This window comes from Cydia pomonella, chromosome 27 (genome assembly GCF_033807575.1).
Source record: "Cydia pomonella isolate Wapato2018A chromosome 27, ilCydPomo1, whole genome shotgun sequence".
Classification (NCBI taxonomy): Eukaryota; Metazoa; Arthropoda; class Insecta; order Lepidoptera; family Tortricidae; genus Cydia; species Cydia pomonella.
In genome coordinates, this window is record NC_084729.1 from 10,462,939 (window position 1) to 10,486,428 (window position 23,490).

A 23,490-nucleotide genomic window follows, 5' to 3' on the forward strand; every position below is an offset into this window, starting at 1 on the left:
CTGAAGATAGGAAGGCGTGGCGCGAGCTTATGAAGGCCCTTTGCACCTCTGGGGTATTTTAGGACAACAACAACCTAATAAAAAACATTAATAGCACCATCTTTAAAACATTCATAATAATAGCTCGCCTCGCATCGTATCGCATATTTTAGTGTTTTTCGTAGCGAGTAGACTCATAGTTTCACAGTTATTCGTTTATTAGCGTTCAATATGTATTTTTATATGATTTCCAAGCTTGGGGATCTGTACTGGGACCATTTTTCAGAGCTCAAAAATGGGAAATGAGGTGAAAAGAAGTGGTTTTAATCAAATTTTATTTACCTACTTAGTTATAACTTCAAGTACCTATCTAATTATTATAAGTACTATATACAGCGTGACCTTAGCCATTGGACAAACCCTGAAATCCCACGTAGGGTTACTTTTCAGGAATGCTCTGACGTTAATATTTTTTAATTAGAACAAAATATAAAAAATATTTCGTCAAAAATAGACCAAATATGATCACATGATTTCTGGACGACCCCTAATCTTCTTTCCGAGTACAGTCGCCATCAGATATATCGAAGCGGCTAAGGTGTTCACAAATATCTGAACACGCCTCTATTGTCAAGGCGTTAGAGTGCGTGTTCAGATATTTTTGAGCACCTAGGGCGCTCCGATATATCTGACGGCGACTGTACATGTTTTCAAAATTAAGATTATTCCTTAGCACTTTTAATGAACGTTTTAGATGGTCTTCCGAAAATGACAATTTTACGTAGAAAGGGAGAGTAATTTTTTGATAATGCTGAATATCTTATAATGTTTTCTTAGATTATCCACCAATCGTAGGGCTGTCTAATCGGCCTACGAGCAAAACACAGCTCGAACCGAACTGACTGATAAATAGCTTTTATAATTTGCAGGTGTTTATCAAAACGTAGTGATTATATGCTCTTTGGTGTTTATGATGACTTCTAAAAAAAATTGTAACTATAACTGTATATTTTATTGTAGTTATTCTTTATTGTCTATTTCTATTATAATAGGTAAATCTTGAGATACATTTGTTAATTTAATCATTAATTTTGTAATTTTTTTTGTGTTTTGTGTAAATATTGTACAGATATAAAAAGCTTGAAATAAATAAATTTTATTTTATAAATTATATATAGTCCTCCTCATCGTTTTCGATGACGGCGACCCCAAATAAACACATTATGGACGTTGTCTAGCGTGAGCCCTAATGTGGCTGGCCAGGCCGAACTTGCCCTTAAATACTCTATTGCACGCGTGACAATAAAGTTGGCCAGCTGCGTTGAACGTGTACACGTAGGAGGGCTTAGGTCTCTCTTTCCGTAACTGGCGTTTTATTTCTAGGCTAGTGAGGCGGTTATCTTCGAATGTTTTGACACCGTTATGGATGGTAGAACGCCAAGAAGACCTCCTTCCAGCAAGCTCCTCCCAACGCTCAGGGTCGATGGCGCAAGCGCTCAGATGCCGTTTGAGCACGTCCTTGTAGCGCAGGTGCTGACCACCGTGCTTCCGCTTACCCACCGCCAACTCAGAGTAGAGCACAGCTTTAGGCAAGCGGTGGTCATCCATTCGAAGGACGTGCCCGCACCATCTGAGCTGCCGCTGCATTTGTAAGGCCTCCATGCCATACATTCCGGAACGACGCAGGACCTCAGAGTTGGGAACATGGTCCTGCCACTTGATCCTGAGTATAGACCACAGACACCTCAGGTGGTAAGTGTCCAGTTTCTTTATATGTAGGGCTACGTAATGGGTTTGTGTAATTTTAAAGGAAAACATTATGTAATTGATTGAATCATAACACAAGGAAATAAACTATTATAAATGAACTACCACAATTTCATTTTCGACATTCGTGTTACAATCTGGTTTGCCTTAAAGGGCCCTCCACACTCGTGCGCGAAAAGACACTGATTCAAACTGGGAACTGTCAAATTGATTTTTGGTTGATCAAGTTCGCACCCAATATAACCAAGTAGCCGCCATAGAAGGTTATGACAGTTTAACAGATTAACCGACTCGTTAGCGAATCGCGGCGCGAAGCGATTGCGAGTGTGGAGTCTTGCAAGTTCGCGCTTCGCGTCTCCTTTGACGCGGGCCAAATACCGACAAAAAACGGGACTAAGGCGCGAAGGCGTGAACAATCTGCGAAATCGACGCGAGGGCCATCCACACTCACGTTCGCGGCTTCGCGCCTCGATTCGCGCACGAGTGTGGAGGACCCTTTAAATTGGAGATTAAATTGTGTACGTGTGGACGTTAGATGAGATTAACACCAAATTTTTTCCTGGTCAAATCGGTCGATTTCATCATCTCGTCTGTACTATAGTAGACGCAAACCAAACTGACGACCGGGGTCGTAAAACTTCTCATTCACACTCGCGTGGTCGTAGGTAGGATGAGAGAGATAGTGATATGACCTCGGTCGTCAGTTTGGTTTGCGTCTACTATAGCCTTTTGATCAAAGAGTAGTAGTGTCAAATCAAGACAAGTTGGCAGCGATTTTTGACAGCCCGTACAGTGCAAGTGTTATTTTAAACGTCAAACTACTATGAAATTATGACGTTTACTTAACACTTGCACAGGCTTGGCTATCAAAATCGCTGCCAACTTATCTTGTTCTGGCTCTATGACTTAGAATATCGACGGCATTTGTAGATTCGTCCGTTCGGTCATTCTTGGTTCCGATCGGCTCAGCATTGCTCCGAGCAATTATTAGGGCTGGCACAACTTGACGTCCATTTGCGTGCTCGAGCACAGATAAGATAATGATTTGAATTTTGACAACCCTAAATAGCCGAAAGGGATAGTGCCGTATATTAGAAAGGGACAACATGATTCGTCCCTGAATCGCTGTCAAACTTCGGTTTTATAGGAAGTGTCATTTCTATACGGCATTGTAGTATATTTATTCTGTGGTAGAGGCAATTACTTGTCGTAGTCGTCAAATAGTCGTCACTGTCAGTTGTCATTTTGTTTCATGAAAATGAGTGAGTGCAGTTGACTTGTTTTGGTTTTGTCTGAATTTCCTACCTATGATTTTGTTTCCCGTTGCAAAGTCTCAAATTTTTTGGGCAGCATGTGTTCGAAGCCGGTGAAGGCTGAGCCCGTGTCACCCGCGCGGGACGTTGGCGAGGAGGTGGAGCCGTGTCAACTACTGTTTACTCAACACAGTGAGTCTCCGGTATTTACTGCCAGCAAAATAGTACTTACACAGAGTCGGACCTAGCTAATGCGCTTCACACATCTTAATACTAAATCGTAACGGCGTAACCGCGTTTAGTAAGTCTCGTGTAGCTAAGTAATAACCGCATGTAGGATGCCAGTTAATATGACTGCATTAAGGTGTATGAAGAGTTTTACTTTACATGATATGTGCAGTAACCAAGTGTGAGCCATTGTCGGATACAACAGGGCGGACTATATCCAAGCCCTGCCCTTCTAGTGATTTTCCCCATGGGTGTTATTGTGTTTAAACATCTTGTGAAAACCCTTGAGGTCATAGTGCTTTGTAGGTCTCTATTAAGGCTCAGCATTCTCTCTTCAGTTCCTTTAGTTAGTGAGTTTTGGTTGTCATCTGACTATATATTAGTCTAGACTGTATAAGTGGTATTTTCTGAGCAACAGACAGAGCAGAAGACCCATAGATAGATAGACAGATTAATGTATTTCTCATTGATAATCACATTACAATACAAATCCTCTTTATTGCACAACCTCAAAATAATATTTACAGAGAGACATACATAATACATGAAGACAGAGGTGACAACAGGCGGTCTTATCGCTAAAGAGTGATCTCTACCAGACAACCTTTAGGTAGTGGAGAAGTGATAATATTAATCTAACTATTTAGGAGGTGCAAAAAACTAGATTGGAAAATTTGGAAAGTACATAGCTCTAAAGAAAAAACTTATGAATACTAAAACTACAACAATATAACAATACTTATATATACATACTACTTACATATACAGCATACATAGATAATACAGACATATATATGTTTACAATAGGTACTATAAATTGTAGCCAAGTTTGATTGCCAGTAATGCGACCAGAGACACTAAGGAAGGGACAGATAATAATCTTTAAGATGGGATTTGAAAATAGCTGGGAATCGAGCGCGTCTTAATTCAATAGGAAGAGAGTTCCACAAAATACATGATATTAAACAATGTCACAATGTTTCTAAATAACATGAACTCACAAAAAGATCGTCAGATTGTATAACATAGTAATAATTCATTAAAAATGGTTAAATAGGGGGTCATCCATTAATTGCATAACATGTTTAGGGGTTGGGAGGGGGTCAAGAAAATGTGACATCTTGTGACAAGGGGGAGGGGGGGAGTGACAAAATTTGTGACGTCACTTTAACGTCATCAGTAACCGAATTTAATTTTTTTTATTCCTTGTTAAGTTAAATAACGAGTTTTGGAACGATAATCGTTTATATTCTTTTAATTTTCTTTTTTAATCGGTTTTGTGTTATAAAATTACTAATATGTCTTTTATCAAAAATATTTTGATAAAATTGTCATATATATGTAATGATGTGGGTAGACTCTTTTACTTTCTATGATAAAAAGTAACTGAAGGTACTTCACTTATATTCCTATGTAAGTCGTGTCAATATGTGCTTCCTAGCATATTAAAAGTTATTTCCATTTAAATAGTGTTTTATTGGACGTAATAGTGGCGACGTACGTAAAGTGGATATATTTTTATCAAGATGTCAAGACAATCAGTGAAATTTCATGAGTTTAACCCTAAGACAGACTGTTGGGAAAATTACCTAGATAGGTTAAACTATTGTTTTGAAGCCAATGGTGTTGATACGGACAATGCAAAAAAGGCTAATTTCTTTACAGTGTGTGGCTCACAAGTGTTTGAGACGTGTTTAGCGTTAATAACTCCAAAAAAATCTAGTGATGTGACATTCAGTGACATTGTAACTATTCTAACGGAACATTACAGTCCTAAGCCCAATGAAATATCAATGTCATATAAGTTTTATAAACGAGACCAAAAACAAGGCGAAAAAGCGTCTGAATATATTACGGCTTTGAGGAAAATTGGTTCGTTTTGTAATTTCAATGACTTGGAACGGATGCTACGCGACCGTCTTGTGTGTGGTATGAACGATCATAAATTGCAATATGAACTATTAAAAAAGAATAAACTCAGTTACAAAGACGTTGTCGATGCGATACTTTCGTCTGAGAGTGCGGAAAAAGACGTTCGTATGATCGTGATAGGTAGCTCCGTTTCCGACGAATCCACATCGAGCGCGACGCCCAGCACCTTCGCGCAGGCGGCGGCGTCCACTACGCCGGAGCCCATGGATGTCAACGCTGTACATTCCAAGCGCACTTCCGGCGGTACAAGCACCAGGTTGTGCTACAGATGTGGAGATCACCATGGAGGAGAATGTCGTTTCGCTAACGCAATCTGCCGTTATTGTAGGAAGAAAGGACATCTGGAAAAGATTTGCCTCGCTAAGAAAAAAGGGGGCAACAGGACCGTTAACTACACACACATTGATGAGGAGCAAGATGAGTACATCGGTGGTATCTACAACGTGGACACGGACAATCGCGTACCGCCGTTCGACGTGCAGGTGGCGCTAAACGGCGCGCTGCAGCGCATGCAAGTCGACACGGGCGCCGCTTACTCGCTCCTCAACGAGCGCACGTGGCGCGCGCTGGCGCGGCCGCCGCTGAGGCAGCCGCCGATCGCGCTGCGCACTTGGACGAGCGCGCCCCTCGAGATGCTCGGGCAGACAACTCTTCATGTGCAGTATAAAGGCATTGCTCGTGATTTAAATGTTTTTGTCGCTAAGGGTAAAGGCCCTAACCTTATAGGCCGCGATTGGTTTGCACCGCTTAATTTCTCACTGAACATTGACAGTGTATTGAACTTAGACATCGATCATAATACGGATACGATCATTGCGAAACATAGTGAGGTATTCAAAGACGGATTAGGTACTTACCGAGGCCAACCAGTGTCCATTCATGTGAAACCGGGCGCTACGCCTAAATATATCAAAGCGCGACCGGTACCATATGCTATTAAAGATCGTGTCGAAAAAGAGATTGACAGATTGGTCCACGAAGAGGTACTTCGCCCGGTGTCTTTTTCTGAATGGGCGACTCCAGTCGTACCCATTATAAAAAAGTCAGGTGACATAAGATTGTGCGGGGATTACCGCAGTACGGTAAATCAAGCTACAGAATCGGATACCTATCCGATGCCGACTGCTAATGAAGTTTTCGCTACCATTGCAGGGGGCAAGTATTTCTCAACACTAGACTTGAACCGAGCATACACACAGGTGACCGTGGACGACGCGACGGCTAAATTACTTACTTTGAATACTTGCAAAGGTTTGTACTCGGTTCATCGCCTAGCATTTGGAGTCAAGGCAAGTCCGGGTATCTTTCAGCGTTTGATGACAGCATTGTTAGCCGGAATTCAGGGGGTAGCGGTCCTCATAGACGACATCATCATAGCGGGTCGCACTCTCTCCGAAATGTGGCAACGTCTGGACGAGGTACTCACTCGTATTGGCAAAGCTGGACTTCGGCTCAACCGCAACAAATGTAAGTTAGCCAGACAAAAGGTTGAATTCCTTGGGTACGTTATTGATGCAGTAGGTATTCATCCAGCGCCAAGTAAAGTGGAAGCTATTATAAACACTCCAGAACCGCAAAACGTGCACGAATTACAGGCTTTTCTCGGTCTTTACAACTTCTATGAGAGGTTCATACCACATAAAGCTACGATGCTTGAACCTCTTCATCGACTGCTCGACAAAACTCAAGCGTGGAAATGGACAGTGATCGAACAAACGGCATTTGAAAAGGCTAAACACTTTCTATCATTTGATATGACTTTAGTTCATTATGATTTAAATAAACGTTTATTGCTGACATGTGACAGCTCGGAATATGGCGTGGGCGCAGTACTCGCGCACGTGATGGACGACGGTCAGGAGCGCCCTATAGCCATGAGCTCGCGGACGCTACATATTCATGAACGGCGTTATTCTCAACTCGACAAAGAAGCAGCATCGATAATGTTTGGCATTCAAAAATTCCATAATTATTTAATCGGACGTCACTTTACTATTGTGACAGATCATAAGCCGCTACTAGGTATTTTTGATCCGAAGAAACCAATGCCTGGCATGATATCACCTCGACTAACGAGAATAGCTCTTGCTTTAACCGCACACAGCTATGAAATAATCTACAAGCCAGGGTCCCAGATCGGACATGCCGATGGTTTAAGTAGATGGCCACAGCCAGTGCCTGACCAACCAGAACAAGATCTCAGCGAGATTTTACTTATAGCGGAAACACCTCAAGACTTCCCTTTTGATGCTGATCAGATAGCAAAAGAAACAAAAAAAGATACTACGTTGGCGGCTGTCATGAATCACATATACCGTGGCTGGCCTGCTAAAATAACCGACAACGAGTTACGACCGTAATGGCTTCATCGTACAGAATTATCTCTACAGGAGGACTGTATACTATTAGGCTGTCGAGTGGTGATTCCTCCTGCATTGCGTAAAGCAACTTTACAAGTACTTCATAGTACTCACAATGGCATTGTACAAACAAAAGCTCTGGCAAGGAGTTATGTTTGGTGGCCACAACTCAATGAAGAAATTGAAAAGCTTATTGGGAACTGTTCCATATGCCTGGAACATCGGCACATGCCACCTAAGACCAGTCACGAATGGATTACACCTACAAGGCCATGGTCTAGAATACACATGGATTTTGCGGGACCCTTCCAAGGAAAGATTTTTCTGATAGTTGTGGACTCTTATTCTAGATGGCCTGAAGTGTTCATGGTCCCTAATACAAGCTCGGCTACAGTCATCAAACACTTGCGTGGGTTGTTTGCCACCCATGGTTTATGTGAAACTATTGTGTCTGATAACGGCACAGCATTTACATCGGTAGAAATGGAGCAATTTGTTCAGGCTAATAAAATAAAACATGCTAAGACTGCACCTTATCATCCTGCCACGAACGGTTTAGCTGAAAGGATGGTTCAGACCGTGAAAAATAAATTACGAAAAATGAATAATTTGCCGTGGGATGTGTTGATTACTAACATGCTCTTAGGTTTGAGAGCCACTCCTTGCTCGGCAACAAACAAAAGCCCGGCTGAACTACTTATGAATAGAAAGCTACGTACTTTGCTGGACGTGATTCATCCCAATAATATAGTACATAAAAATATAGAACAGCAAATTGATCGAAATGCACAAGTGAAACGAAGAGAAGGTAACATCGGTCAAAAAGTTATGTACAGAAATTATGGAAAGGGTGCTAAATGGTTACCAGGAACAGTAGTTAGTAAAGGTGGTCCTTCTAGTTACCAAGTTGAAGCTACAGATGGTTCATTAGTAAACAGACATATAGATCAATTGATTAAAACTACAGCAGAGGACTCAACTGTAACTGACAGGGGAGAAGGTACAACAGATGAAGATAATAATGATAAGTGTACAGAGATGGAGAGTACCAGTGATGCTGATTATCAGGATGATACTATCATTGAAATACCTAGCTCTAATCAATGGGCTGCTATGCTGGGAATACCTCCAATTGAACCAAGTCAATCTGTAGGGAAAGTCAATAAGAAAGTTAGACAGCATTCTAAGGCTCCTTATGATAGACCAGGGAAGAGTAACAACTAATCAAGTAAAATGATTAATTTAGATTTGCTATAGTGGAGTTTGATTGTCTGCTTGGGCTAGTTTCTTTTTTTGTTAATTTGTCAAATTAATATACACTTACTTAGGGGGGAGATATGTCATATATATGTAATGATGTGGGTAGACTCTTTTACTTTCTATGATAAAAAGTAACTGAAGGTACTTCACTTATATTCCTATGTAAGTCGTGTCAATATGTGCTTCCTAGCATATTAAAAGTTATTTCCATTTAAATAGTGTTTTATTGGACGTAATAAAAATATTAATATGTAATACCTAATTCGAAAAGCGTGACGTCACACCAGGGGGGGGAGGGGTTTGCCACATGTGACAAGCAGGAGGGGAGGGGTAAAAAAACCCAGAAATTCGTGTCAAGTTATTAATGGATGACCCCTAGGTAATTGTACCTTGATTGTCTCAAAGGACTTCACACTGCCACAACTGATATATACGTTTTTCAGTGTTTGCAATAATTAGCAAGTTAAATGTGACTGTTAAAGTACACGTTATTATTTCCCGTTGGCAGTGTGCGTGACCGTAAAGGTGGAGACGGATGTGGTCGCTGGGGGGGAGTGGAGGGGGAACAGGGAGGGGGCGAGCGGGACATCGCTGAGTAGAAGTGAGACGGAGCGCGCGGCTGGACCGGAGACGGAAGGTAAAACACGCAATTGAGCCATTACAACTAAAAAATAAACAAAATGTTTTGTTTCATATAGAGCTTATGTTGTTTCTCATCTGAATAAGAAAAAAACTGTCCCAAGTCTTTCATAAAAAATATTTTTTCTGGTAACTACTAGGATTTTGTTTCTCTTTGCCAGTGCCAGTGATAACTACCGGGTGCCTAGCCTACGTGACATTCGTTTGCATTACGATAACGAAGGCCTAGCAAAAAGCACTTATGAATATCAAGACAGTATTACATAATTAGTTAATTACATATAATTATCTTAAGCTAATTATCAGAGCAATTTATTGATGTTTTAAATATTTTTCCATATATAATACTAATGAATAATATTCATAGATCAAATTTAATACTAAGAATTTCACAAAATATCGTCATACAACAAAAAAAAATCAATTGCATAAAAAATACTAGTCTAGAATGTTTCTAGAATAAATTCTAAATGTCAAACAAATGAAATGAAAACAACAAAGGAAATACATGCATTGGAATATCCATTTCATCATCATTATTCTAATATAATAAATAATTAATCATTTCGAATCACAATTAATCCCACGTTGTTTTATCATTCATGTAGTCTTGTGTGGTATAATAAGCTTTAGAAATAAGTTTACGCTTTACATGATTCTTAAATTTATTAATTCATAACTCAGTAATATGGTTTGGAAGTTTATTATAAAATCTTACACAATTACCCACGAATGATTTTTCAATTTTATGGAGCCGAGTGAAGGGCACGGTGAGCTTATGTTTATTTCTAGTATTAATATTATGAATGTCACAATTTTTCTTAAAATAGGCAATATTTGTATGCACATACAGAATATTCTCATAATTGTATTGACAGTGCACTGTCATTATGTCAATTTCCTTAAATTTATCTCTAAGTGAGTCTCTATGGTATATTGCTCGAATAGCCCTCTTTTGCAGAACAAAAATGGTATTTATCTCTGAAGCACTGCCCCATAGTAAAATACCATATGACAATGCTATGAAAGTAACTAAAGTAAACTATTCGAGCTGTTTTCACGTCTGGTAACTGACAGATCTAGCTCACTGCAAAAGCTGCAGAACTCAGTCTATTCGAAGGAGTAGCAATATGGGGACCCCACTGGAGTTTAGAATCTAAAGTTTTATACCAAGAAAAACTGTACTATCAACTAATTCCAATTCCTCATCCTTCACAATGACACTTGTATGTACATGCCTTACATTACTAGTGACAAACTTAATACATTTAGTCTTTTTCTCATTTAATAATAAATTATTAACATTGAACCAATTTACTACCTACTTTAGAAATAGCATCGTTTACATCATTGTAAGCTTGTTGCTGTCGTTTGACTTTGAAAATAAGTGAAGTGTCGTCTGCAAACAATACTATATCATGGTGGGTCTTTACAAGGAATGGCAAGTCATTTATGTATTGTCTTTGACATCGACATGTTGACTATGTAATGTACCCTGATAGCTCACTTTACTGATTGTAAAATGTTCCACATTTAACCTAACAACATTTTGAGTGTAAATATATACCAAAATATAAAGTGACTTCATTAATTGGCAGTGCACATTAAGGAGGAGCCAGAAAGTGACTCGCCGGTGCGTGTGAAGGAGGAGCCCTACTGGCCGAACAGCGAGGCGTGCGGCGGGAGCGGGGCAGGCATGCTGGCCGACCTGGACGCCGAGCACGAAGTAACGATCGAGATAGAGCTGAGACAGGAGCACCCTCGCCGCTCCGTTCTGCCCCTTCAAGGTTAGTTTTTCTTATGAATTTTTTGTTTTTTAATGTAACGCGACATTTAGAGACTACATCTGTAAATAATTATCTAATGTGAAATTTAATCGATATGTGTAACTGTATTTTATAATTTTTGGTGATTTGTTTTTATTGCTTGTAAAACGTTGTTGATCCACACAGAGTGAGCATACACGCGAGGCAATTTCCTCGCGCACCGCCGGTCGCCGGCCGGTTTGAGCGCCAGATTATTGCCTTGCGCGTATGCTCGCTCTGTGTGGACCCGCCTACTTAATAGTACGTTTGCTTTTACATATTTATCTACTAATGTTACAGCTTCAGCTGCCGCGACCACGAGCCGGCCCGAAGGGTCCGCATCCGCCTACCAATGTCACCATTGCAGCAAACGGTTCAGAAATAACTCTGTTTTAAAGAAACACATGCACACTCACTCGTCGGGACCTAATTCCACTGGAGAGAAAGATGTACGCTGTCAGATGTTACAAATGGATCATAAATGTAGCTTTTGTGACTATAAAAACGACAGGATGTCATCTATACGTACCCACGAGAGGACACACACTGGCGAAAAACCATTCAGATGCGATCACTGCGAGTACAGCTGTTCGCGCAAGTCATACATGCGAAGTCACATGAGGACACACACCGATGAGAAACCCTTTCATTGCAGCGATTGTGACTTTAAGTGTAGGTTTAAATCGGGTTTGATATCACACGAATGGATACACAAGGGGGAGAAGCAATATAAATGTGAGCATAATGATTGTGACTACGCAACCACAACGAAACGGCAGCTGCGGGCTCACCAGATGATACACACCGGTGAGATGCCCTTCCAGTGTTCGAGCTGTGACTTAAAATGCAGGACTAATCTCAGTCTACGACGTCATGAATATAGAGTGCACTCTAGTGAAAAACGTTTCGAGTGTAACAAGTGCGAATTCAAGGGCAAAAGAAAAGAAGATCTACGAAATCATCAGTTGACGCACACCGGTAAGAAGCTTTTCAATTGTAATTACTGCGATTATAAGTTTACTCAGAAATCTAACTTACGGGTGCACGAGATGAGACACACTGGTGAGAAGCCCTTTCAATGTGGCGAGTGCGAGTACAAGTGCAAATCAAACAGAGATCTCCGAAAGCATCTGAGAATACACACGCGGGGGAAAAACCGTTTAGTTGCGACCACTGCAACTACGAGTGCAGGCAACAATAAGCATGCTTGAAGCTCTATCACAAGAACATGACATTTAACAGGGACGACATTAAGATTTGTTTGGATAAGTTTCGAAAGAGAAACAATTAGGTTAGTATAAGGGCATTTACAATAGAGTTACTAGCTATACTTAAGTAGGTATAATAAATATTTTTATTTCAGAATTTTATGTGGTTTCACCTGTCCCATTGTCTGAATTCAATCTTGTCAGCCACATTTAGACCCACCCCAATTATTCGATCGAGCGGACCATGTGATCACGTGATCGAAGCTGATCTGATGACGGAGACAGGAGGTAGCCATAGGAACTCTGTGATAAAACTTAATCTGTTAGAATTGTCGTGGCGAATATTCGTTGAGTGTTTAACAAAATAGGACAGTCAGCAATAAAAGCTTGTACCAAAAACGTAATTTTTGACAGAAACTTATTTGTATTAAGTATATGTTTTAAATGTATTTTTGTATTGCACTTTGTACATCTGGAGGCACGGCAGTGCCCCCGCCAAGGCGAACAAAAAAACGGCACGGCCGTACCATCCTTTTCTCGAAGCGGTTCAGGTCATTTTCGACCCCCCTATAAATTCTTTTTGGATAAACTAGAATTTTCAGTAACCAGGCAGACATTGTATAAACACAGTATATTCCAAATTTCATTCAATTTGAACCAGTAGGTTAAGAATCACTAGTCAAAGTTTCTTAATTTTGTCACTCACTCACTGTCTGACCAATATGCAGTATAAACAGAATGACTTGACCATTGCATGAAAACACAATGTATCTCACAAGTAATACATATTATATTAAATTAGATTGTTTAGTGCGATTGCCAAGTCAATCTATTTATTTAAACATAAAAGATTTTTAATATTGATGTGGTCACTATAAGATGTTGTTAGTTTAGCTAATTACGTAATAACTTAAGACAGAAGGTCCCTTAAGTAGGGACTGAATAAATTAACCGACTTTGTATTACATGGATCTCACAGCTTTTTACGCTAGAAGAACTGAGTTGCGAGACTTGGTTTTTTTTACAAGTTATATTTTTGATGGCATAATAAATTAACTTTCATAAGTTGTACATATTAATAAGTGCTTGGTTCCTCTTTTGACGTGTTCAAGATACCTGTATTAAGAGACAACCGCTCTTCCACAACAGGTTAACAATTCTAAATCTAACATGACGTATAAACGTAAATAAAACGTTAAGGTATTTATTTATTTCAAATAACAGACTGCACCTTACAGCTAATGCCGAAGCGGATCAAATTGAAAATATTTGCATTCCATACATTAGATAATACCCGTGTATGTGCATATGTGTGTGTTTTATTCATTGTAATAAGTCTTCAATTTCTTAATGTGTTTTAGATTATAACCATTTTGTTACTAAATAACCATTAAACCCTAAGCATCTAGTTTGGGAATGTACATAAAATATGCTAATTTATATAAAATTCACAGAAAACATGATACTAAAGGTGTACTTCAATTGTTTTATATCAGTAGAAGTTAAATTAAATCTTCGTCTTCTTCTCTTTCTCTCCCACGTTTCTTAGATTAAGTAATTGATTTGAGTGTTCAGTATAATATTATAAGTAAATATTGGACATTCTTACATTATTTGACAAAACCTCGAAGCTCAAAAAGGCTAGTGTTGTGGGTACTTAGACAACGATAATATATAATATACAAATACTGAAATACATAGAAAATATCCATGACTCAGGAACAAATATCTATTCTGTACTCTTCACACAAATAAATGCCCTTACCGAGAATCGAACCCAGGATCATCAGGTTCATAAGCAGGGTCACTACCCACTATAGGCCAGACCGGTCATCAACGGTAATTATACTATATACTGCCTGATGGTTTTACTCATATTTTAAAAAAGCTTGCAGATAAAATCTTTGCTCAAACTGGGGAATCTGAGGGGACTTTAGCTGCCAAAGTCAACATAGGGGAAAGTCCTTCCGAATCTTTCTTCATGCATCCGACAAATGCCAGCGAAATCAAGAATATCATTTCGCAGCTCAAAACAAATAGTGCACCGGGCCTAGATGGTATGGGCAGCGACCTGATAAAGTCTGTTGGTCACTTAATATTGCAACCATTAACACATATCTATAACCTAAGTTTAGGTTCAGGTCAATTCCCAGAGCAGTGGAAGATAGCATCTATCACCCCTGTATATAAGGATGGAGCTAAGAACGAACCTAGCAACTATAGACCTATATCCCTACTTAGTGTTCTTTCGAAGATGCTGGAGAAACTAGTCAATATCAGACTCGTAAAATTCCTTGAAAGGAGCGGAGTGCTTTCGGAGAGACAATTTGGCTTTAGGGCACACAGGTCCACTGAAGATGCAATCTCACTCTTGGTCAATGTAATATCTTCAAACCTGGATAATAACATAAATTGTATCGGCGTTTTCTTGGACCTGGCCAAGGCTTTTGACACTGTGTCTAGACCAATACTTCTTAAAAAGCTTGAGAAAATGGGGATTCGGGGCGTGTCCCTGGCCTGGTTCGATAGTTATCTATCAGAAAGAAGTCAACTGGTTAAAGTGGATTGCCACAGCAGCGGTCTGGATAAAGTCGATTTCGGGGTCCCGCAGGGGAACGTGCTTGGGCCTACACTATTCTTAATCTACATTAACGATATTCATAAAATTTCCCTCCCCCAAGCTGAAATAATCTGCTATGCCGATGACACAGTGATTCTTTTTAAAGGCGATACTTGGGAGAGTGCTTTTGCTGCAGCAGAAAAGGGTATGAGTAACGCCGCTTGTTGGTTTCGAGATAACCTACTGACCTTATAGTAAAAAGACTAAATTCTTGTGTTTTCATAAATCTGCCGCTTCCAGTCCCACTAATTCTACAAATCTAATCAAAATTCATAATTGCAACAATGTCAGTAACTTAGCATGTTCTTGTGAAGTCATATGTCGTTCCAACTCTATCAAATATCTTGGCTTAGTTATAGACGAAAACTTAAATTTCAAATCCCATATCAACTGTCTCTCCAATAGGATTAGGAAAACGATGTATATATTTAAGAAACTTCGACTTTCCGCGAACATGAGCCTTTTAAAAAATACATACATCTCTCTATGTCAGTCTCTAATTACATACGCCATTGGAGTTTGGGGCAGTGCTGCAAAGACGTCAATCTTAATGGCTGAAAGAGCCCAACGTTCGGTCTTAAAGGTAATGCTCAAAAAGCCCTTCAGATATCCGACAAACAGCCTCTACCAGGAAGCCAAAGTACTGACAGTCCGCCAGCTTTACATACATAAAGTCTGTCTCTCGATTCATAAACGCGCTGCTAAATCCGAATATTATTCGAAATTACTATCTAAACGCGTATTCAAGTTGCCTGTTCCGAGGGTAGTGTTAACCCTATCAACTTAATGAATGAATGTCATATTTATTATACATATAAAAATAAATTTTCGTTTTTCGTTGACTTGCATGACATTTATATGTACTTCTGGTCTCCCGCGATACAGGCCTAGCCTAGTGCGGGGACTCCTGGAAACTCTGTTGTCAATCTAGTTATGCACCAACTCTTAAAAACAACCGCTGTATACTTTTTCTGTGTCCTTTCTTGTGCAATAAACATATTTTTTATCTTTATCTTTTTATCTTTATATGTGCATGGTTGTGGCTGCCCCCGGTGACGTGAGCCAGCAAGTCCTGCGCCGTGTCAGCCAGGCGACGGAACACATCTACCGTCTCCCTCTCCACTCTCACTCTCTCCCTTTCCAGTTTCAGCCTTTCTCTCTCCCGCTCGTGTAAGTTCCTCTCTCGTGTCTCTTCTAACTTAAGGCGCCGGTGTTGGATCGTTACGAAGTTGTTGAGCGCTCGGGTAAGGGTTAGACATAAGCGACGGTTTGTAGTAGGACTGCTTGCAGGAGGATGACTAGTCGCAGGAGAAAGACGTTCGCTTGCCATAGGAGGATTGGGTACACAACTATTCGCAGTAGGATCACTGGCTGTGGCAAAACGAGTGCTTATTGTTGACGGATGACTAGCTGAAGTAGAACCCGTCGTGATTGATTCGCGGGAGTTCGTCACGTGTAGTGTGTGGACCGCGGGCGCTCCGAGTGGGGACGCCGTTGAATATGGTGAAAAGTTAGGTTTTATAGGGCACACTTAGATATTATACGGCAGAAATACTATTCTGCTAGCGGCCGGCCGCATGACGGCCAGCACGCGCCTCTCGTAGGCGGTGAGCGTCAGTCTGCCGCGGGCCCCGATTGTCCCGCTTCTCTTTCTTATTAAGAAGGCCTTTTTCTTGGTGTTCGTCTTCCAGTCTGCCCAGACGTAGAAAAAATTGAGCGGGAATATTTTAGAATATAAAACAATCATAGTTCAAATTAATTTTTAACAAGCAGAAACGTCTGCGAACGATGCTATTAAGCTTAGAATAAATTTAAAAATGGAAAAATTACTGTCTTGAGTGAGACTTGAACTCACGGCCTCTGGATCGATAATCCAGCGCTCTGCCATCTGATTAAATTTAATCATATTTTATACGCAGGGCCCGTACTTTTTATGCCGTTGGCGCAAAAATGACGTAATTTATCATACATGGAGTTTTTTACAAAACTACAAATTTAGATGACTTAATGATTGATGCGTAAAAAATAAATACTTGTTACGTGAAATACGCTGTCAAAAAACAAAAATATGTATTATTTAATTAATAAATGATCTATTATATAGTTGAGTGACAATAAGATCAAATTCAGTTAGGCGTTTATGTACTGATCATCAAGTATATTGTATCAGTTAACCAAATAGGTTAACAAATAATTTATTATTACGAAAATATTTATTGAAATCATACTCTAGATTAGATTAGATTAGATGATTTATTTCATGAAAGACAATTACATAATAAATTTGCATTGATGTCAAAAATATAAGAATTTCTATCATGATCGTCAAAATAAAATAAAAATGAAAATAATAACAGTACTAATGAAATAAAATTATAGCTCCAATAAGGATTGTCAATACAATTAGAATACTTACAAAAACTTAAACTTAAGTAGGTAAATACTTACAAAATCCAAAATATAAATTTACAAACTTACGAAAATACGAGAACAATAAAAATAAAAACGATAAATTAATAAAAGAACACAAATAATATCTCCCAATAAGAATCGTCAACACACAAAAATATAAAAAAAAAAAAAAAAAAAAACAATGAAATATCAAAATCCGGTAGATGGCACTTTTCAACCAAGACGATCAAAATAGATCGCGCTGTTAAGATTTTCCTACGGAACACCTACACGTTTTACTTATGGGTTGGTTAGGTAAGGTTCGGAGTTAGGTTAGGTTCAGAGTTAGGTTAGGTTCAGAGTTAGGTTAGGTTCAGAGTTAGGTTAGGTTCAGAGTTAGGTTAGGTTCAGAGTTAGGTTAGGTTCAGAGTTAGGTTAGGTTCAGAGTTAGGTTAGGTTCAGAGTTAGGTTAGGTTCAGAGTTAGGTTAGGTTCAGAGTTAGGTTAGGTTCAGAGTTAGGTTAGGTTCAGAGTTAGGTTAGGTTCAGAGTTAGGTTAGGTTCAGAGTTAGGTTAGGTTCAGAGTTAGGTTAGGTTCAGAGTTAGGTTAGGTTCAGAGTTAGGTTAGGTTCAGAGTTAGGTTAGGTTCAGAGTTAGGTTAGGTTCAGAGTTAGGTTAGGTTCAGAGTTAGGTTAGGTTCAGAGTTAGGTTAGGTTCAGAGTTAGGTTAGGTTCAGAGTTAGGTTAGGTTCAGAGTTAGGTTAGGTTCAGAGTTAGGTTGGGGCGCTAGGTCGGGTAACCTCCACGAGGGTCTGGGTCATTCCAATTTCTGTTGATCCTCGCGGATCCGCAGTCAAGGGAATGGCTTATGGCTGGTGCGCCCTGGGGGCAACGGTAAGTGATCTCCTGCGTGGGATTGCTTACCGGTGTTGCCAATAACCCGACACCCGGGAATAGCCCGGGAGGGGAGGGGTAGGTTGCTCTTGGCGTGTCTCTATGATCTCTTAGGCTATACCGGACAGGGCTACCCATACCGGGCAGGCGAAGAGAGAGGGACACTATCAAGAGCAGGGGGGACGGGTATACCTGCTTTCGGTGCCGAAACCGGGTGTACAGGCCTTGGCCACCGTCCCGAAACTCGTTATCCCAAATGATAAGGTGTTGTTGTCATGTCTAGCAGCCTTTGATGGGACCGAGGACCTTGCCTTGGTCGGCCGGGTCAAGAGGAGTTAACCTCAATAAAAAATCCACAATCCCCCGCATGGCGGTTCACCGTGCTGGGGTGCTCTTCTTAGAGCGGCTGGGGTGCTCATCAGTCACTAGTGGCCAAACCTGTGATACCTCCCGACCTCACAGCGTATATAGGGCCACAGTTTAGGTATTGGGGATCTCTGCCTCTGTGGAGCTTTTGTTCTCCCCAACTCGTGGAATTTAATGGCATCTAAAAATAAAAAAACTCCTGAAAACGGCCCTTTTGAGGGCCAACACGAAAACGGCCCTTCTCAGGGCCAACACGAAAACGGCCCTTCTCAGGGCCAACATGAAAGCGGCTCTTCCCAGAGCCTGCCTGATGCGGTGTCGGAGCTGGATCAAAGAGCGTCGACAGACTCAGACTCAGACTTGGGGACTAACTCCCAGGCAAGAACGAGAGGAGTCAGAAATGAACGGTCAGGGAGGATACGTCGACTGTCTGACACGACGGACTCCGACGACCTTGCAAAGGACGATGAGACGGCTGGCGAGAAGTCAGTGGAAAGACAGTTGGCCCAAAAAGGCGCCATACTGGATCGGACGAGGAAACGTGTCTGGGAAACCTGCCAAAAATAAATACAGCACGTCGAGGCGGGAAATGGGGAAAGAGCAAGACCCGCGGAGCGTACACGGGTATTGCTAAGACCAAATCCCTTGGGGCATACGTGGGAATAGCCAAGGCCAAAAGCATGCTGAAAATATGTCTCGAGCGAGGGTCTTCTGGGAAAAAAGCGGATAAGGATGCCAGACATACGCCCCAAGTTCACGGGCCGGCGTCCTGCTCGATGAAGGAAAAAAACCAAACATCTGAACAGGTCATTTCCGATGAGGAGCAAGAAATGGAGTGCAACCTGGTGCTGGAGGGTTGTCAGTCACCGGCTGCTGACGGAGACGAAGCGGATGTGGCCCGCAGGGCAGCCAAGAGGGTGCTGGCCGACGTCAGCAAGTCAGCGAATTTAAAGGGAACCATCCGCGGTCGCATTAACAAGGCGTGCCGCGAAATAATAAATGCCATGGATAACATTGACTCAAGAGAGGAGAATGAGGAGGTGCATGTCCTTCGGGCAAATAATAAAAGATTGAAGGAAGAGCTAGCTCATGCGACATCTGAATTGAAGGCGCTCAGAAAGGCCTTTTCCGATCGGAATAAGAAGGAGACTCCAGCAGGCAGTCTAAAGGCTAACCAGATCCTGGAGGCGGTAACGGATGCCTTGTCTGAGTTTAGGGAGGAGCTGTCGGCGAGTCTCTTCAAATCGCTAGGGGACATGGTTAATGCTCGCATAGACGACATAAAGAGTCGTCTCCCTCCAGCGCCGGTTGTTCGCCCGCCATTAGCGGCGGACCGAAAAAAGGCAGCTACGGCTGCCGCTAGGACGGTTTCTCCTACACGGTTTCCTGTGGTTGATCTGCCGGATGATCCCTGGACCCCGTTGGCGGTTCCTGCCCCCGCTCCTACCCCAAGGCCTGGCCCTGGGGAATCTGTAGAGAAATCTGTAGCATCGTCTGGGTCAACGCTAATGCCCCCTGCGAGAGCTGCACCTGGCCCGAAAGTGCCGCGGAGGAAACAAGTAGCTACCAAGCAGGTACCTCAGGTGACTCCTCCCCATCATGCGGGAAATTCTTCAAACCCACCCCCGCTCCCCGAGCGAAGAGGGTTACTCAGACGGCGCCGCCGCCACCACCGACGACTGCTAATCAGACGTGGACAGAAGTATTGGGCCGTAAAGCAAAGAGAAAAGCTAATAAGAAAGCGTCTGCAGCAGTCCAACCGGCTGTGAAGCCAAAGCCGAAGCCGCGTAAATTGGTTGCTCCATCGACGGCGGGCATTGTAGTGGCTCTCAAACCAGAATCTGAGGCTACATATGCGGGGATCTTCGCCAAGGTGACGACTTCTTTTGGTCTAGCTGAGGTGGGGCTAGACCACGTTAAAGTTCGGAAAACGGCCGATGGGGCGCGTATCATTGAGGTCCCTGGTACCGACAACGGCAGGACAGCCGATATCCTGCGCGAGAAATTGGAGGGCTTGGTCGGCAACGACGCGAGGGTGTACCGGCCAACAAAAATGGCCGGCTTGAGGGTATCAGGACTCATGGAATGTGCAACCAAGGAGGCAGTAGCCGAGGCAATATCAGCGAAGGGTGGTTGCAGACTTGACGAGGTGAAGGTGGGCGCAATCCGTACTGGCTTTAACGGGGTAGGTTCGACCCTCATTAAATGCCCAGTGACAGCCGCCAACAAGATAGTAGAGGGAGGGCGTTTGCTTGTGGGGTGGTCGAGTGCACAAGTTCATATATTAGATCCAGCACCGCTCCGCTGTTATAAATGCATGGGGACGGGACACGCTCGTGCCACTTGCCCTTCACAAGTAGAGAGAGGGAACCTGTGCTTCCGGTGCAGCAAGCCGGGACATAAGGCGTCGGGCTGCACCGAGGCGCCATTTTGCGCGGCGTGTCACCAAGCTAAGAAGCCAGCCGGCCACTATATGGGAGGCCAAGCATGCTGCCCCCCACCGACTAAGGGAAGAGTAGGCCCCGTCCAGACCCAGGGGCCCGAACAGAGATCCGCCCAAGGGGCTGACGAGGGACAAGAGATGGATACGTAATGTTGCCACGCCCTTACGAACTCCTACAGACTAACTTGAACAGATGCGCCCGTGCCCAAGACCTGCTCATGCAGGTAATAGCGGAGTGGGGCATAGGCGCGGCTGTGGTGGCGGAACCGTATTGCGTTCCTCCTCAGCCCAACTGGGTAGGAGCAACTGACCGGAAAGTGGCTCTAGTAGTACCGGCTATTGGGGACTATCCTCCCCTGATAGCGGTTCATAAAGGTCCCGGAATGGCGGCAGCCAAATGGGGAAACCTTATACTAATCGGAACTTACTTTTCCCCTAATAGGCCACTATGGGAATTCGAGGGTTACTTAGATGATCTGGGAGGGCTAATAAGGAGGTCAGCACCAACCCCGGTACTCGTGATGGGGGACCTTAATGCTAAAAGCGCAGCCTGGGGTTCCCTTGTTACTAATGCGAAGGGCGAAACCCTTAGGGACTGGGCGGTGGAGATGGGACTGGTGGTTGTAAACCAGGGCAATGCCTACACATGTGTGCGACAACAGGGAGGATCCATTGTCGACGTTACTCTTGCAACCCCTGTTGTCGCTAACCGAATTGAGGACTGGCGTGTCCTGGAGGATGTGGAAACTCTCTCCGACCACGTTTACATCAGGATGAGGATTTCTCCATCTCCGGCGGCCCCACTACAGGCTTCACCGCAAGCAGCGAGCAGGCGTCGTCCCTATGGCGGTTTTCCTAGGTGGTCCCTGGCCAGCCTGGATAGGGACATGATTGAGGAGGCCGCATTGATAGAGGCTTGGTGCGCTCCCCCACCAGTAGACCTTGGGGTTGAAGGAAGGGCAGCCCGGTTCCGTGCCTCGCTAACGACGGTGTGCGATACTGGAATGTCAAGGACCAAGAAATTTACTGGCAAAAAACAGGTCTACTGGTGGTCGCAGGAAATTGCAGCCCTCCGAGTAACCGCCAATGCTGCACGCCGGAAATTCACCAGGTGCCGGCGCCGGCAACACACGGCGGCAGAGGAGGAGACACTAAGGGAGGCCCTTTTAACCGCAAAATTGGCATTGAGAATTGCTATAGCCAAACGGAAGGATGAAGCCCGAGAGGAATTCCTGAATACTTTAGATAGGGATCCATGGGGGCGACCCTATAAAATTGTCAGGAACAAACTGAAACACGCTCCCCCCATGGATTCCCTAGAGCCGGAACTATTAAGGAGAGTTGTAGAGGGCCTCTTCCCGGCGGCACCGGACTTTACGCCTCCCGTCATGGCTCTCCCAGTGCAGGAACCGGAGGGCCTCCCGGATGTCCCTTTAATCTCGGACGTGGAAATTATGGGAGCGGTGTTCCGAATGAGAGCCAGCAAAAAGGCTCCGGGGCCGGATGGTGTGCCAGGGAGAGTGCTCTCCCTGGCACTTAAACACCTCGGAGTTCGGCTTCGAGGGTTATTTGACGACTGCCTCAAAGAGGGAATTTTCCCTCGTTGCTGGAAGGAGGGTAGATTGTGCCTATTACGAAAGGAGAGTCGTCCAGCTGACTCTCCTTCGGGATACCGCCCCATCGTTCTCCTGGATGAAACCGGCAAGATGCTGGAGCGCATTATAGCAAGGCGTATCACTAAGCACTTGGAAGACACGGGCCCGAACATTAGCGACCGGCAATTCGGCTTCCGCGAGGGGCGGTCAACAATAGACGCTGTAGGCACGTTGAAGAAATTCAGCGACCTGGCAGCAGATAAAAAGGAGGGAGCCATAGCAGTATCTCTGGACATTGCCAATGCCTTCGGCTCTCTCCCTTATGGAGTGATAAAAGAGGCGCTCCGGTATCACGATGTGCCTCTGTATTTGAGGACAATAATAGAGCACTACCTCTCAGACAGAGTAGTGCTCTATGAATCAGGAGGCAGACGCCTAGAAAGACGGATGGAGTGTGGTGTTCCGCAGGGGTCGGTGCTGGGTCCCCTGCTCTGGAACATTGGTTTTGATTGGGCAATAAGAGGGGAGCAACTTCCCCGTATGGTCACCATTTGTTATGCCGATGACACAATGGTGGCCGTAAGGGGAAGAGAGTATCGGGAAACCTTAAGGAGAGCCGCAGTGGCAACCGAGCTCACGGTGGGGCGCATTAAACTGCTAGGACTTACGGTATCTCTTAATAAGACTGACGCCGTAGTCTTCAAAGGAAGAGGCTGGAGGCTGCCACCTGATGAGGTGATCCCTGTTGGAGGT

At 43.0% G+C, this 23,490-nt stretch overlaps 2 protein-coding genes across 2 annotated transcripts; one reads left to right on the forward strand and one right to left on the reverse strand.

Annotated features, from left to right (window-relative positions):
- Positions 1–2,297: 2,297 nt before the first annotated feature.
- On the forward strand, positions 2,298–16,059 carry LOC133532690 (zinc finger protein 782-like). Its single transcript, XM_061871460.1, has 4 exons — positions 2,298–3,191; positions 9,288–9,416; positions 11,017–11,205; positions 11,524–16,059. The coding sequence occupies exons 1-4, from the start codon at positions 3,098–3,100 to the stop codon at positions 12,432–12,434; spliced, it is 1,323 nt and encodes a 440-aa protein (XP_061727444.1). The 5' UTR covers positions 2,298–3,097; the 3' UTR covers positions 12,435–16,059.
- A 1-nt stretch (position 16,060) lies between these two features.
- LOC133532809 (uncharacterized) lies at positions 16,061–17,261 on the reverse strand. Its single transcript, XM_061871657.1, has 2 exons — positions 16,591–17,261; positions 16,061–16,422 (listed from the first exon to the last, which is right to left on the reverse strand). Exons 1-2 carry the CDS (start codon positions 16,796–16,798, stop codon positions 16,061–16,063), a joined length of 570 nt encoding a protein of 189 aa, XP_061727641.1. The 5' UTR covers positions 16,799–17,261.
- Between the last annotated feature and the right edge of the window lie 6,229 nt (positions 17,262–23,490).